The 13,138-nt window shown below is 40.0% G+C and overlaps 1 protein-coding gene across 1 annotated transcript in view; it reads left to right on the forward strand.

Annotated features, from left to right (window-relative positions):
• Window positions 1–13,138, forward strand: part of NCKAP5 (NCK associated protein 5) — a 1,037,301-nt gene that overhangs the window by 706,362 nt on the left and 317,801 nt on the right. Inside the window, 1 exon segment of the mRNA XM_058301099.2 lies at window positions 4,646–4,733. Within this exon segment, the coding sequence (XP_058157082.2) occupies window positions 4,646–4,733 (88 nt within the window).

Raw genomic sequence — 13,138 nt, forward strand, 5'->3', positions numbered from 1 at the left:
TTAGCTACTAGATTAAATTTGGGAGAGCAGTTTGTTCTGTTTCTATTTTACTCTGTTTCTGTCAGAAATTGAAATTGTGCTAAACTGAATATCTGTTCATAGCAGTCAAAAACAAACATGTCATGTAATGCTCTGATTAGTTACTAGAGTATCATTAGGGAAAACAGAGTGTGATTGGGGAGCAAAGGAAGGGGTAGGGAAAAGGCCGTATTTTACTTACAAATTGTAAGCTGAAGCAACTCCTGCTGTACCCTGGACTTTCCTAATTGCCTTTGTTTGCCCAGCTACTGTGACACATACCACAAACTGGTTTCGGTGTAAATAATGGGATTCGATTGGCTCATAGTTTCCAGGCTTGAAGAAGTCCGAAGTTGAGCTATCCACATGGCTGCTTTCCCCCTGTGCCTGTAGCCTTGTGGTGCTGGCGGCCAGCAGTCCTCGGGGTTCCTTGGCATGGGTCTCTGCCACCCATCCCCTGGCCATGTCCTCGCCTACCTTCAGCACTTCCAGCTTCTGCTGATTTCCAGCTCTGTCCCCATGGCCTTCTCCAAACTGTGGCTTCCTATTTCTTTTTATAAGGTCTTCAGTAATATACATAAAGACCCACCCTGATTTGACTGAGACACACACTGATAAAACTAATAAAAAAGGCTTCTATTTGCAGTGGGTTCACACCCACAGGGATGCAGATTAAGACTGAGGGCATGTCTAAACTGGGGTACATAAAGCAACCTACCTCGAGAATAGTGCTTGCTTTATTTACTAATTCCAGGACTGCAGGTCCTCAGGGCTCAAATTATAGTCTCTGATGGTTTTAAAAAAAAAATTAAAAAGCTCCTGATACCATCTGGCCCTGAATGGCTAAATGTTTTCTTACCCTGAAAGGCAACCCCAGAAGGGCTCAGGAAATCTTTGGGGTCTAGTGACACCTCTGTGAGATATCTACCCCAGTGATCTGCAGCATTTTAAAAGGGGGTCTAGGGACAGAGGTGGCCCCCTGGGCACTGGGGGAGTTTAGTTGCTGTGGTTCACTAATCGTGCTTTGAGTGTGGTTTTTTTTAATTGCTTTAGGTTAGTGCCCTTTTTAAACAAAATCTACGCCTTTAACTTCCCCCAGGGGAAAGACTATAATAAGAATTTATTGAGTAAATGATGTGTACATTAAAAAAATGCAATCTATTTTTAATCAGATTTCTGCACTTACACCTATGTTACCTGAAACATACTGTTTATTTAAGTATTTGGGTTTTTTCCTCTAGGTTGCCTGGGACTTAATTTAAAAATGGCCCACTTAATATAAATTAGAAATAATTACATCCTACTAACTACAGTTTTAGTCTCCATATTTTTAGTTATGACAGCTTCTTGACCAGTATTTAGGGAAAGAAAAGATGTAATCTAGACGGGGGGTCGGGGGGTGGAACCACACACAAAAAGTTATAAGACATCAACTAAGGTCAGCTTTTAAAAAGATAAATTACACCAATCAGCCACTGAAAAAGCACACACATACTCACACACAAAACAAAAAACTCTGCCCACACCTGATTTGGAGAGAGGAATTGGCTTATTTTTAGTCACATTTGGGAAGCAGATGGTTGAGCTGTTCTGTGTGCAGACTGGTAATACAAACCCTCATACATCAGCAATCAAAACCACACGACGAAGTAAAATGTCATTGGGCATCATATGACAATAGATGATGCTTCACAGTCTTTGATTTTCGGGAAAATAAATACAGAAGTTTGCTAAATGAGAATTTTTAAAAAAGATGTCATCAGGGAATAAATAATGGTGTATTCTCATCAGATTCAAAACAGTCTCCCTGTGACCAGATTTCATAAAGGTTATGAAAAGATGTGACAACTTAATTTTTTACTAAGAGTTGGGATGGATCCCTGCAAGTCTGCTCTGAGCCGTAGGTTGGAAATGTAATTGGTTTTAATTAATCACGAAGGAGTGCCACAGTGTGCAGAGCACTGCGGAAGGCTCTGGGCCTCCTTGAGGTTGTTTTAACAACTTCCGTCCACCCCCTCTTTCTCCTTTATTTCCCCTTAAGTATAAAGCCAAGAAGAATGGGGAAAAGGTGAAAAGATAGTTTTCTTTTTGATGTCAAAACGCATGCATAGGACTTTTAATTACACAGAAGAGATAATTCAGTGAGATATGTACTGAGGCAGAATTGTATTTTAAAGTACCAAAAAAAAAAGGCAAAGATTTCATTTTCTCTGAGGTCTGTGTATTGTGCAGTATCTAGGTCCAATGTTTATAAATGAATGAAATAAGGATTGATTTCCCACCTCTGTTCTAAGGTGGGAAGGAAGTAGACTAAGATTTAGAAAACCTGACGGCTAGTCCCAGAGCTGCTGTGAACAAGCGGAGTGATCCTGGGCAAGTCTTAACCATAATCCTTACTTTCCTTGTTTATGATAGATTTGTAAGAAAACTGGAAAATCCTATTACCAACCAAGAGATTGTCTCTCATTATATACAGTGAAATAGAGTATATTGTTTCAGCATTTCTAACATCTTCACATCTGTTTTTTGACACAAGCTCTCCCTAGGCCAGTAACTGTTTTTCATTTTGCCTTCTTGGGCTCAGCATCTAATAGGTATTCACTCAGTGAGCTCCTCATTAGGGGTTAAGACTTTCATTTAAAATCATGTCTTGTGAATGTAAATAAGGTCTAGTGAAAGAGGGTGATTTCTCTTGAGTCCATTAAAAAATGTTTTAATGCTAACTCCCCATCTAGCTAACCATGTTCCCCTGAGAAAGTCATTTAACCTCTCTAACCCTCAGCTTTCTCATCTACCATATAGGCATAATGCTATTTTAAAAATAATATTGTTCTTTACAAGTTAAAAGTACACTGAAGTTTGAATTATCACTAATATCATAAAACTGGTGAATATACAGGGAACAGCTTCCGCTCTCCAGGATGGATGCACGGCAAGGTAGCTTGCATAAATATGAGGGCACAGATCATTCTTTGGACACCCATATTCAGTTTCTTCTCGGTCTCCTTTAAAGCCTGAATGGGTCCTGGTGCCATCCTATGTGAAAGCAGAATTTCTCCGATTTGTAGTCAAGGCTTGGGCTAGTCCAGTTCACCTGCGGTTTCTTCACTTCATTGCTAAGTAGTTAGATGCCATATTTGAAGGAGTGACACTTTGAACTACAGTACCTTGATTGCTGTAATGACCGTGCCAATTAAGGGGAATCACAGGTTTCCTTGGGCTTTGAATTTACCAGGCTAGAAGCCCTTAGTATGAGGGAGAAGCTGAATTAGTCTTTCTTCCACAACTACCTTAAAATAGTGTTATACTGAGTCACCAAATACAAGCTTCAGATGGAAATGGAAAAGGCAAGCAACTGTATTCTGGGTAAGAGGGCACATGTTCCATGCCTTTAGTTCAGGCCTCCTGCCTTCAAAGATCTGGTCCATGAATCCTCATGGATGAGACCAAGGACAAGGCCATCTAAACACTGGTGAATATACATGATGAATGCTTGACCCTGGCATAGAATCAATACTTCATAATTAAAAAAAAAATAAATTAACAGGCAATTCACAAAATAGTGTCCACTGAATACCTGCTCTTCCCATAAATGAGGGAGCTATATAAGAAATAGATGGCATGGTTCTGTACAAAATGTTGCAATTTATTTCCGATGGTAAGACAAACTATATGAAATATTTGAGAATTAAAGTGAGAGGATTTTGAGTGATAGAATGAATGATAAAAAGTATGAGAGCTGTAAGAATGCAAAAAGGTGGGAGACCAATGAAGAAGTCTCTTAGGAAGTAAAACTTGTGGTGGATTTTGAAAGATGTATGAGATATGGGAAGAGAAGGCAAAATGGCATTCTAATTAATAGTAATAGTATGAGCAAAAGCCCAGACTGGTAATGACAGTGTTGGTTTTACTCTTTGTTTTGGGGAACTGGGGAGCCATTGGAAGTTTGTATTTATAAAAGAAATGGGATTATAAAATATAATGTATAACATCCCTTCTAGAAATACTTGTAAATGTGTACAAAGAGAGCTTATAGGAAGGTTTATTGTTTGAAATAGGAAATATTTTGAGCTAACTTAAATTCCACCAATAGGGAAATGATTAAATATCCTAAGGTGCATTCACTGCATGAAACACTAGATAGTAGTTAAAAGAATGAAGTAGATCTTTGCATGCTCACATAGAAGGACCACTGTGAAAAAAACATGGTGGTATGTTTATGAAGATAATGCATTCATGTGATTTTTCTTAATTTTGAAAATTAATTTTTAAAAATCCAAGTGGTATTTCAGGAAGATTACTGTGGTGACATCATATCAAATTAAAAGGGAGTGATTGAAAGTGGAGAGGGCTATTGGGAGGTGTTTGCATGTGTGTAGGTACAGGGCAACAGCGATGGGAACCTGAATGGTGAAGAGAAAGAGAGAACTCAGAGACATTCTGAGGGGTGTTCTAAAAGGGCTTCATGGAAGATTCTTCATAGAGGGGATGAAGGAGAGAGGAATGGAAAGGGACTTCAAGATTTAATCTTAGAAAATGCACATCAAAGAATTATTTCTACTAATTGAACAGACCCATGCTAACAGGAAACATTCTTTAATGAAATTCTTCATATTTCGTTTTTCAGGATGGAAGAAACTGTACGAAATCTATTGCAAAGTCAAGGACCTCCAGAGCAGAACAAAGAAGGAAGTGTTCATATAACGGTCTATCAGGTACAGCATGTTTCTGACTCTCAAGCGGGTGCCCACTGGCTGATATTTCTTGTGTTTCTCTAATTCTGTTCTCCATGACCCAGAGATAGATAAATTGAAAGTATGCCCAGACCCTAATGCTGGGAACCATCCAGTCACCCCTGGTTTGAGAAATCATGGACATGTTTATGCAACTCATTCATTATGCAACTCATTCTTCACCTACTACCATGAAACAGATGGTATAGTTGGCCGTAGGGAGATGCAAACAATACGTTTGTAGTGAAAGAGGGAGAACTATAAAATTATCTTACAATTCTGTGCTGAGGGCTATGAGGGAATATCTACATTTTCTGGGAACACAGGGGAGGGACTGACTGATCACATTTGGTTGTAGAGGACTACTTCCCAGAGGTATGACATTTGAGGTGGGTCTGAGAAACATAGACCCAGGGGAGGGGTGTTTTTAGAGAGGGGAAGCCTGGATAAAGGTCCAGTGGTATGAATTTTATGACAGACTCACCGAGTGGGAAAAGCTTCAGGTAACTGGATAATGGTCTAGTGAGGTAAAACACCTGACAGTGAGGCATGAATGAACTGGGTGAGATTGGAGATTTTATGCACCTTGAGCAATGTGGAGTACAAGGAGGTCCTAAGGAGCATGTGGTCAATGAAGTAACAAGTCCTCTTCTTTCTCTGATAGCATTTACCCCAAGGTCCTTCAGTGTTTTAGCAAAGTGGCTGGGCCAGGAAGCAGGACACCTAATCTGAGCATGACCGAAGTTGGAGGCACAAATGAGAAGGCTCTGGCAGGATGGGAAAGGACAATGCAACAGAAATAGAATAGGTAGCCTCAATTAGCTCCCTGGGCTGCCATAACAAATCACCACAAAATGAGTAGCTTAATGCAGCAAGAATTTATGAGCTCACAGTCCTCGAAGCTAGAAGTCCTAAATCAAGGTATCAACTGGGTTGTGCTCTCTTAGGAGGCTCTAGAATCCTTCCTTCTCTCTTCCAGCTTATGATGCTCCTTGGCATTCCTTGGCTAGTGGCAGCATAATTCCTATTTGGCCTCCATCTTCACACAAGGCTATCTGTCCTCTGCGTATCTCTGTCTTCACTCCTTATAATAACACAAGCCAATTAGATTAAGGCTCAGCCCTTCCAGTCTGACCTCAATCGTAACTAATTATATCTATAATGACCCTATTTCCAAATATAACCCTGTTCTGAGGTGCTGGGGTTAGGGTTTCAAAATATCTTTTAGATGGGGGCAATTCAGCCCCAACACTGTCTATTTAGATATGTTTAGACTTATAATGAGAATTGAATCACTTATAGTTGCAAATAGAGACAGATCATGTTGCGCAGTTACATGTAGAGAGCTAAAAAACAAACAAACAGCAACAAAAAAACCTAATAAAACTAAGGAAAGCAAGGAAGTTGGCAGAAATTAGTCCCAAATTTTCCCTGGCTAAAAAGCAAGCAGGTTTGGGGAGTCCCAAGTTTTAGCGGCTAAAAAGCAAGCAGGTTTGGGGAGTCGGGCATAAGAAGCCAGCTGAATGAGGATAATTTTGTCCTCACATACCTGAATTCATGATTTACATGTTTGGTTCAGTTCTCTGCAACCCAGCTTGTATCTGAAGAGAACTGGGAGGAGTCTGATAATAAAAGTCAAAGTATTATACAAAGTTAAGAATTTTAGGCATGTTTAGTCTTAAGAAGGTTGTGTCCTAATGAGTTGACTCCTGAACCACATATGGAAGCACTTCATGAAGATGGGACACCAGTTGTCCAGCCTCAGTGAAAACAATGCAAGGATAGGACTTAAGTGACCTCAGAGGAGATTGAAGTTAGCTTCTCAAAGCCAGTAGAAAAATCACTAAAATCCATTTCTAGTGAAAGTGTTTAGATTTTTCTTCTTGGGAGGGTAGTCTTTACATAGGGAAAGCATGCTCAGCTTTTTCCAATGAGATAGGTATGGTTGCCTAAAGTTAGGTCAGGAAGTTTAGTCTTCTAGCTCTGAACCTCCCTTACCTATTGTATCCATTTTGGTGTACTTGATTCAGCATTCCATGGGTCTGTGGAGCCTGAGATAGTCACATGCATCTGAAATGTAGTCATATTCTTGCCCCTCTCACAGGTAACACAAGGCTTCTTTAGAACTAGATGCATTGGCATCACTCTTGCACTTACCCTAATCTCTTCATTGCAGTTCTCTTTCATCCAGGTTCTTGTTTCCTTTTGATCATTCCTTTCTAATCTCTCCACAAGTCCTTAGCCAAATCCGTGGTGTTGACATTTAATGTCATCATTGAAATTCAATTTGTGAAACTGAAAGCTACTTGGAAAAACAAATATACTTTAAAAAAATGTGTTTTAAAAACTATTTCCTCTCCATAACCCTGTCTGTCCCATTTGGAAAATTAACTCTTTCCTGTAGGGAGGAGCTATTAACTTGAATGAATGCTACATGGAAGGAATTTTTCACCCATTGCCCTAACTGGGGGAGAGCCTTGGGCTACGTGAACTATAAAGGTCATTTATACATTCAACAAGAATTTGTGGGGTTTCTACTATGTCACATATGCAGTCTTGGCCTCTGGAGATTCAAAAAACAAGAACAGAGATAAGGGAAAGAGAAGAGCTGCATGTAGCTTGGAGTCCCTTCACCTCACAAATTGTAGTGTTCTTAATAAGGCTAGGAGAAGCAAAACAGGCTGTTGAAGATACACATGGGCATGCTAGTGGAGCACAGAGTGAACCCTCCCAGAAGCCAGATTCTGTATTTTGGGTAAGAGCTGGGAAGATTTATTGCATTGTAATATGGGATTTCATTAGCCCTGACTCAGATTTTCCAATTGGTTAGATTTCTCTAAAAGAAGCCAGAAGCCCATGTAGAGCTTAGGCCTATGGCAAAGGTAGCGTTCGTTTCATTTTTCATCATGGAAGTGTTCGTTTTGTGACTTTTATCATTGAGTTCATATAAAAATAGGGAAGTACTAGTATTCTAAGTTCTAGGATGATCCTAATTGCTCTGCATTCTTTAAAGCGTGCCCATAATTTTGTTCAAGGGGTGAGTCCTGAAGACCTCTCATCATTTATTGCTTGTATACTTCATAGCTCGCCAATTCAATATGGATTCTTTCAAAGAATTGGGTATTTCTGTTCAGCCGCTGCAGCATCTGTACCATGTGGCAATCAGTGGGTTATAGTTTGCCTCCTTTGCCATTGTGCACTTTCTGGCCTTTTTTTTTTTTTTTTTTTTAAGTTGGGGAATTTGCATTATTTCACAGTTTCATCCATGAAGTTACAGTAATAACATCTTTTTGTGACCATGATTTCCAATTTGCCTAGTTCAGTGTCCCATAAAATGCAGTTGCACTGGAGCTCATTTAGTCCTCACAACAATCCTGTCACTATATTTGTCTCATAGATGACGTCATATAAGGCTCAGGGAGGTAAGTACTCGCCCAAGGGCTGCACAAGTAGGAAGCAGCCTAGGAGGGATTCACCTGGTCAGTCTGACTTCATAGCTTCAGTTCTTATGCTAGGGGACTCTGGAGATATTAAATGATTGGCCCATGGGTTATTATCTAAGTCAGGACCTGAACCTTTCCACTTTGTTTCATTCATCCATCTAGTCATTCATTTACTTATTCACTTGTTCAAATTATTCATATGCTTAAGTATAGTGGCTTCCTATTGCTGCTGTAACAAGTCACCACAAACTTGGTGGCTTAAAAGAACCAGATGTATCCTCTTAAGTTTTGGAGATCGCAGATCTCATACCAAGGTGTTGGCGGGGTTGCATTCCTTCTGAGGCTTCAAGGGAGAGTCTGTTGCCTTGCCATTTCCAGCTCATAAGGGCTGCCTGCAATTCCTTGGCTTGTAGCCCCTTTCTGTCTTCAAAGCACATCACTCCAAACACTGGTTCCTTCATCACATCTCCTTTTTCCATCTTTGACTCTTTGCTTCCCTCTTATTAGGACCCTTGTGATTATAATGGGATCACCCAGATGATCCAGGATAATCTCCACATCTCAAGATCCTTAACTTGATCACACCTTCAAAGTCCCTCTTGCCGTGCAGGGTAACAGATTCACAGAATCTAGGGACTAGGATGTGGGTACCTTGGGGAACCATAATTCCAGATTTCATACTAAATAATGGTTGTTAATTTAGCAGGCTGGCAGCACCCAGCAGACATGAGGCTAAGTGCTAGACCTACAAAGATGTCTGACACCGGCCTCCTGGGATTTCAATTTATAGGATGCTCTTGGGGAGCAGGGCAGACAGATTATCAAATCATGCAACAATGTGAAAGAAACCAAAATAGCAATCCTGGGGACCACACAGGATGTCATCAGGCTCACTGCACTGTTCTCCCTGGAGACCTGCCTTCTGTCTAGGACATATGGTTCAGAATCTATTTCTTTTTACTTTTAGTCTCTGTTGTCTCTTGAAATGGGCTCTAGAGCTATAAGCTTCTCACAAATCACAATGACTGCATTTCTCAGAACATCCTATGTCCCCAGTGTTTTAGGACTGCTTCTGTTTGCCAGGACACATGTGCTTTTGGTGCTTTACAGTTTACTAAGCACTTACCCCAAATGGGTCTCATTTGTTCATTCAAACAGCCTCTAAAAGAGGTCCTGTCTTGCCATCTGTAAGTATGAAGCTCAGAGAAGTCTGTTTGAGTTTTGGCAAATGCAAAATAGGTACAACTAGAAATAAATCATAGACTTTCCCAAATGAAATACCTAGAGTAAAACCAAGCATTTATCTCTGGAGTATTTTTACAGTGAGATAGGGAGTGGGCCCAATCTAAAATTCTAGGTCGCAAACTTCCTTCCTTGAAATAAAAGGAAATATAACACAAGAAATGACGATAAACTGAAATAAATTAATAGACCATAAAATGTTTGTGCCTGTCATTTCTTCTGTGGAAGAGATGGCAGATGGGAAATAGAAATGTTTTCATTATGTGTAGGCAAGGGGACACGTGCATCCAGGACAGGCTTGTTTCCTTAGAGAGGATTGAAAAACCGAAAACAAGGGTCTTTAGAGGAGCCCAATGAGTAAGGCTACCTCCTAGTTACCTTTCTGCTTTGTTTCTTTCTCCATCTAACACTTTCTAGATGTTTTGGGTTTCTTACTTGTCTTTTTATGTAGTCTTGTCACCCAGGTTGTCATTTCATTTAGTTAATAAGTTAGGAAACTTAGGTTAGATAAAAATCCATGATTAGACATGAAAGGGGGTATATTAGTCAGCCAAAGGGATGCTGATGCAAAATACCAGAAATTGGTTGGTTTTTATAAAGGATATTTATTTGGGGTAGGAGCTTACAGATACCAGGCCATAAAGCCTAAGTTACTTCCCTCACCAAAGTCTCTTGCCACGTGTTGGAGCAAGATGGCTGCTGATGTCTGTGAGGATTCAGGCTTCCTGGTCCTCTGGGCTCAGCTCCTCTGGTTTCTCCACAAGGTGAGCTGTAGACTATGAAGCTCTCTAGGCTTTACCTCTCTCCACAAGGTCAGCTATTGGCTATCAGGCGAATGGCTGTGTCTCTTTCCCTGGGGTTCCAGATTCAGCATCAAACTTCGATATCGAAACTCCCAACATTAAGAACCCTCGCATCAAAAGCTCCAATTCTGCCCTTTGCCAAGCCTTTTATCTGTGAGGCCCCACGCACTTTTATCTGTGGGGCCCTAAATACGTGGTCCAATCAAAGCCCTAATCATAACTCAATCATGCCCAATAATAGACCAGATTACAAACATAATCCAATATCGATTTTTGGAATTCATAACTATATCAGACTGCTACAGGGAGCAATTAAGCGTAAAAGAAATAAAGCACTGGTTGGAGGTGGGCTTCATTTCTTCACCTTCATCTGTCAAACTATTTAAGTGCAGGCAGCATTAGTGAGACGTGAATCATTGTAACACTAAGGATGGATTGTGTCATTTACGGTCCCCTTGTGTCCGCTCCTGCCTTTTGTGCTTCCTTCTTGGGGCTGAGATGCGTTTTCTCATCCCTACTCTTCTGTATGGAATATTAACTGGATCCATTTTAGCTAACCCATTTATTTTACAGTGTATATGGGGAGTTGAAACACTACCTGCATATGGTCTACAGATTTGGCACTAAGACATATAACCTCAGACAGTTCTCTTAAACTCTCTGGCTGCCTTTTTTTCTTTTTCTTTTTTAGGCAGTACTGGGAATTGAACCCAGGACCTCATACATGAGAAGCAGACACTCAACAACTGAGCTGCATTTGCTCCCCAATGCGAGTTGTTTTTTTCTTTTGTTCATTTGTTTTTAGGATTTACCAGGTATTAAACCCAGGACCTTGTATGTGGGAGGTGGGCGCTCATCCACTTGAGCTACATCTGCTCCCCCTCATTTTTCACATTTGTAAAATAATAGGTTTTGTATTAGATTAGGGATCACAAATGCAGAGGCTTACTGTCACCTAGCAATAAAAGCCATTAAAGTGAGCCAGGTATGAGAAACATTAAGAGCCCTATAGATTTACTTTCTATTTTTCCACTTTTGATAAGGAAATAAGTACAGAGAGTTTTTATTGTTATTATTAAAAGACAAGAGCCCTGCTTTTGAAAGCTGTGCCTTACCAACCAACATCTGAATTAACACAGGGACAGAGAGTGGTGGGGACTGGGGCAAACTGGAGAGCCTCTTTTTGGTCTAAAGGGAGCAGCCACAACTGAGCTGCAGCAGATTCAGACAACCAAAAAATATATACCAATGTGGACAGATGGCCTCATGTTTCAAAAGAAGATAAATGTACAGGCTTTCCTGGGAAATTTCTTAGTCTTTAAATAATGGCTTATTTTTTTAATGCATGGACTAAATAAAACATATGCTACACCAAGGACAGCCTCAGATAGAAAGATCATTACTACCATTACTACAGGTTCTTCTTGCACTTAGAAATCTGGGATTTAAGTCCCCTCTTTGGAGTCCTGTGACATCTGCTCTGCATGAAGTACAGACCAAAGCACAGTAACCTCTAGTGCCTGACCCACTACTTGCCAACACTTATCAGTCACTCATTATGTATCAGTTACTTCTCTAAATATTTTACAGAAATGAATTTTGTGCTCATGGAGTTTTCATAAGAACTCTTTGAAATCGATGCTGTAATTTTCCTTATTTTATAAATGAAATAGGCACAGAGAGGTTTGGGGTGTTTTTGTTTTGTTTTGTTTTGTTGTTGTTGTTGTTTTAGTACTTTGACCAAGTTACATAAACCACAGTTAGAGCACTTGAATTCATCTCTCTTAGAAATAGAGAATAGAAACTTTATCAAGGGATTGGGGGAGTCATTTTCCCAGAAAAGAGCACAGAAATGTAGAGGTGGTGCTCAGAAAATTTGCAGTGGTGTTACCTCTTTACCTACCCTGTCTCACTTTCTGGTTGACTCAACCCAGCTCCATTATTTCCAGCAATGGTCTCTGTTCCGTCACTGATCCCTTGACTTGCATTTAAAGCAATACAGTGTTTTACCCAAGTGATTTCCATTTGAAGTGATCTAATTGAAAATCAAAATTGTTTGTTTTTCCTTCAATACCTCCTTAAAAATATCCTCAGATGTGATTAAGCAGGTGATGCTTGGGGGATTGGAACCTTTCTAGTGATCCTAAAATTGAACAGTCATCAGATCTATATTCAGGTCCTCTTCTGTACACCGAAAGCACATGGCATAGGCTGGGGCTTCCTCTTTGCGGGTCTAGCCCTGGCTTTCCCAAATTATGATTCTTTTCAGAGGCAGTGCCAGTTTTAAATGAATGTTTTGACTTTAAGCCTCACCTCCTGCTTCCCCTGTAATGATTTAGCTTGAAGCAAATCCAAAACTTTAAGCTCACCAGAGAGAAAAGTTAGGATTGAAAAGTATATAATTAAACAATCATTTACAAAAGATAGCTTTTCTAACAAAAGTTCCTTTGAAGATTTATTTATCCCCCCTCCCCCACCCCCTGCTGCTTGCGCTCTGTGTCTGTCGCGCGTTCTGTGTCTGCTTGTCTTTTCTTCTTTAGGAGGCACCGGGAAATGATCTCGGGACCAAAAGTTCCTTGAAATAGCAGTATCCCTCATGTTTTTAAAGGGCGAATTTTCAAAAATTCCAACATAAAACCGTTTCTTTCATGAATACATGCAAGGTAAGTTTCAAGTGTGTGTGGTTTTTAAGAGCTGTGAGTTCTGGCTACATGTCTATATCACCCAAGAGACTTGTCACAGATAACAGTCTCCTGACTCCTCCTTACATCTACTGAATGAGAATGAGAATGATTGGGTGGGAATTCTGCTTTGTTTTTTTAGTTGAAAGTTGTTTTTTAAAAAAAATTAATTTATTGAAGTATATCACTCATACATAAACATACATAAACAATAAGTA

The sequence above is a fragment of the Dasypus novemcinctus genome, chromosome 7, assembly GCF_030445035.2.
Source record: "Dasypus novemcinctus isolate mDasNov1 chromosome 7, mDasNov1.1.hap2, whole genome shotgun sequence".
In the NCBI taxonomy this organism is placed as follows: domain Eukaryota; kingdom Metazoa; phylum Chordata; class Mammalia; order Cingulata; family Dasypodidae; genus Dasypus; species Dasypus novemcinctus.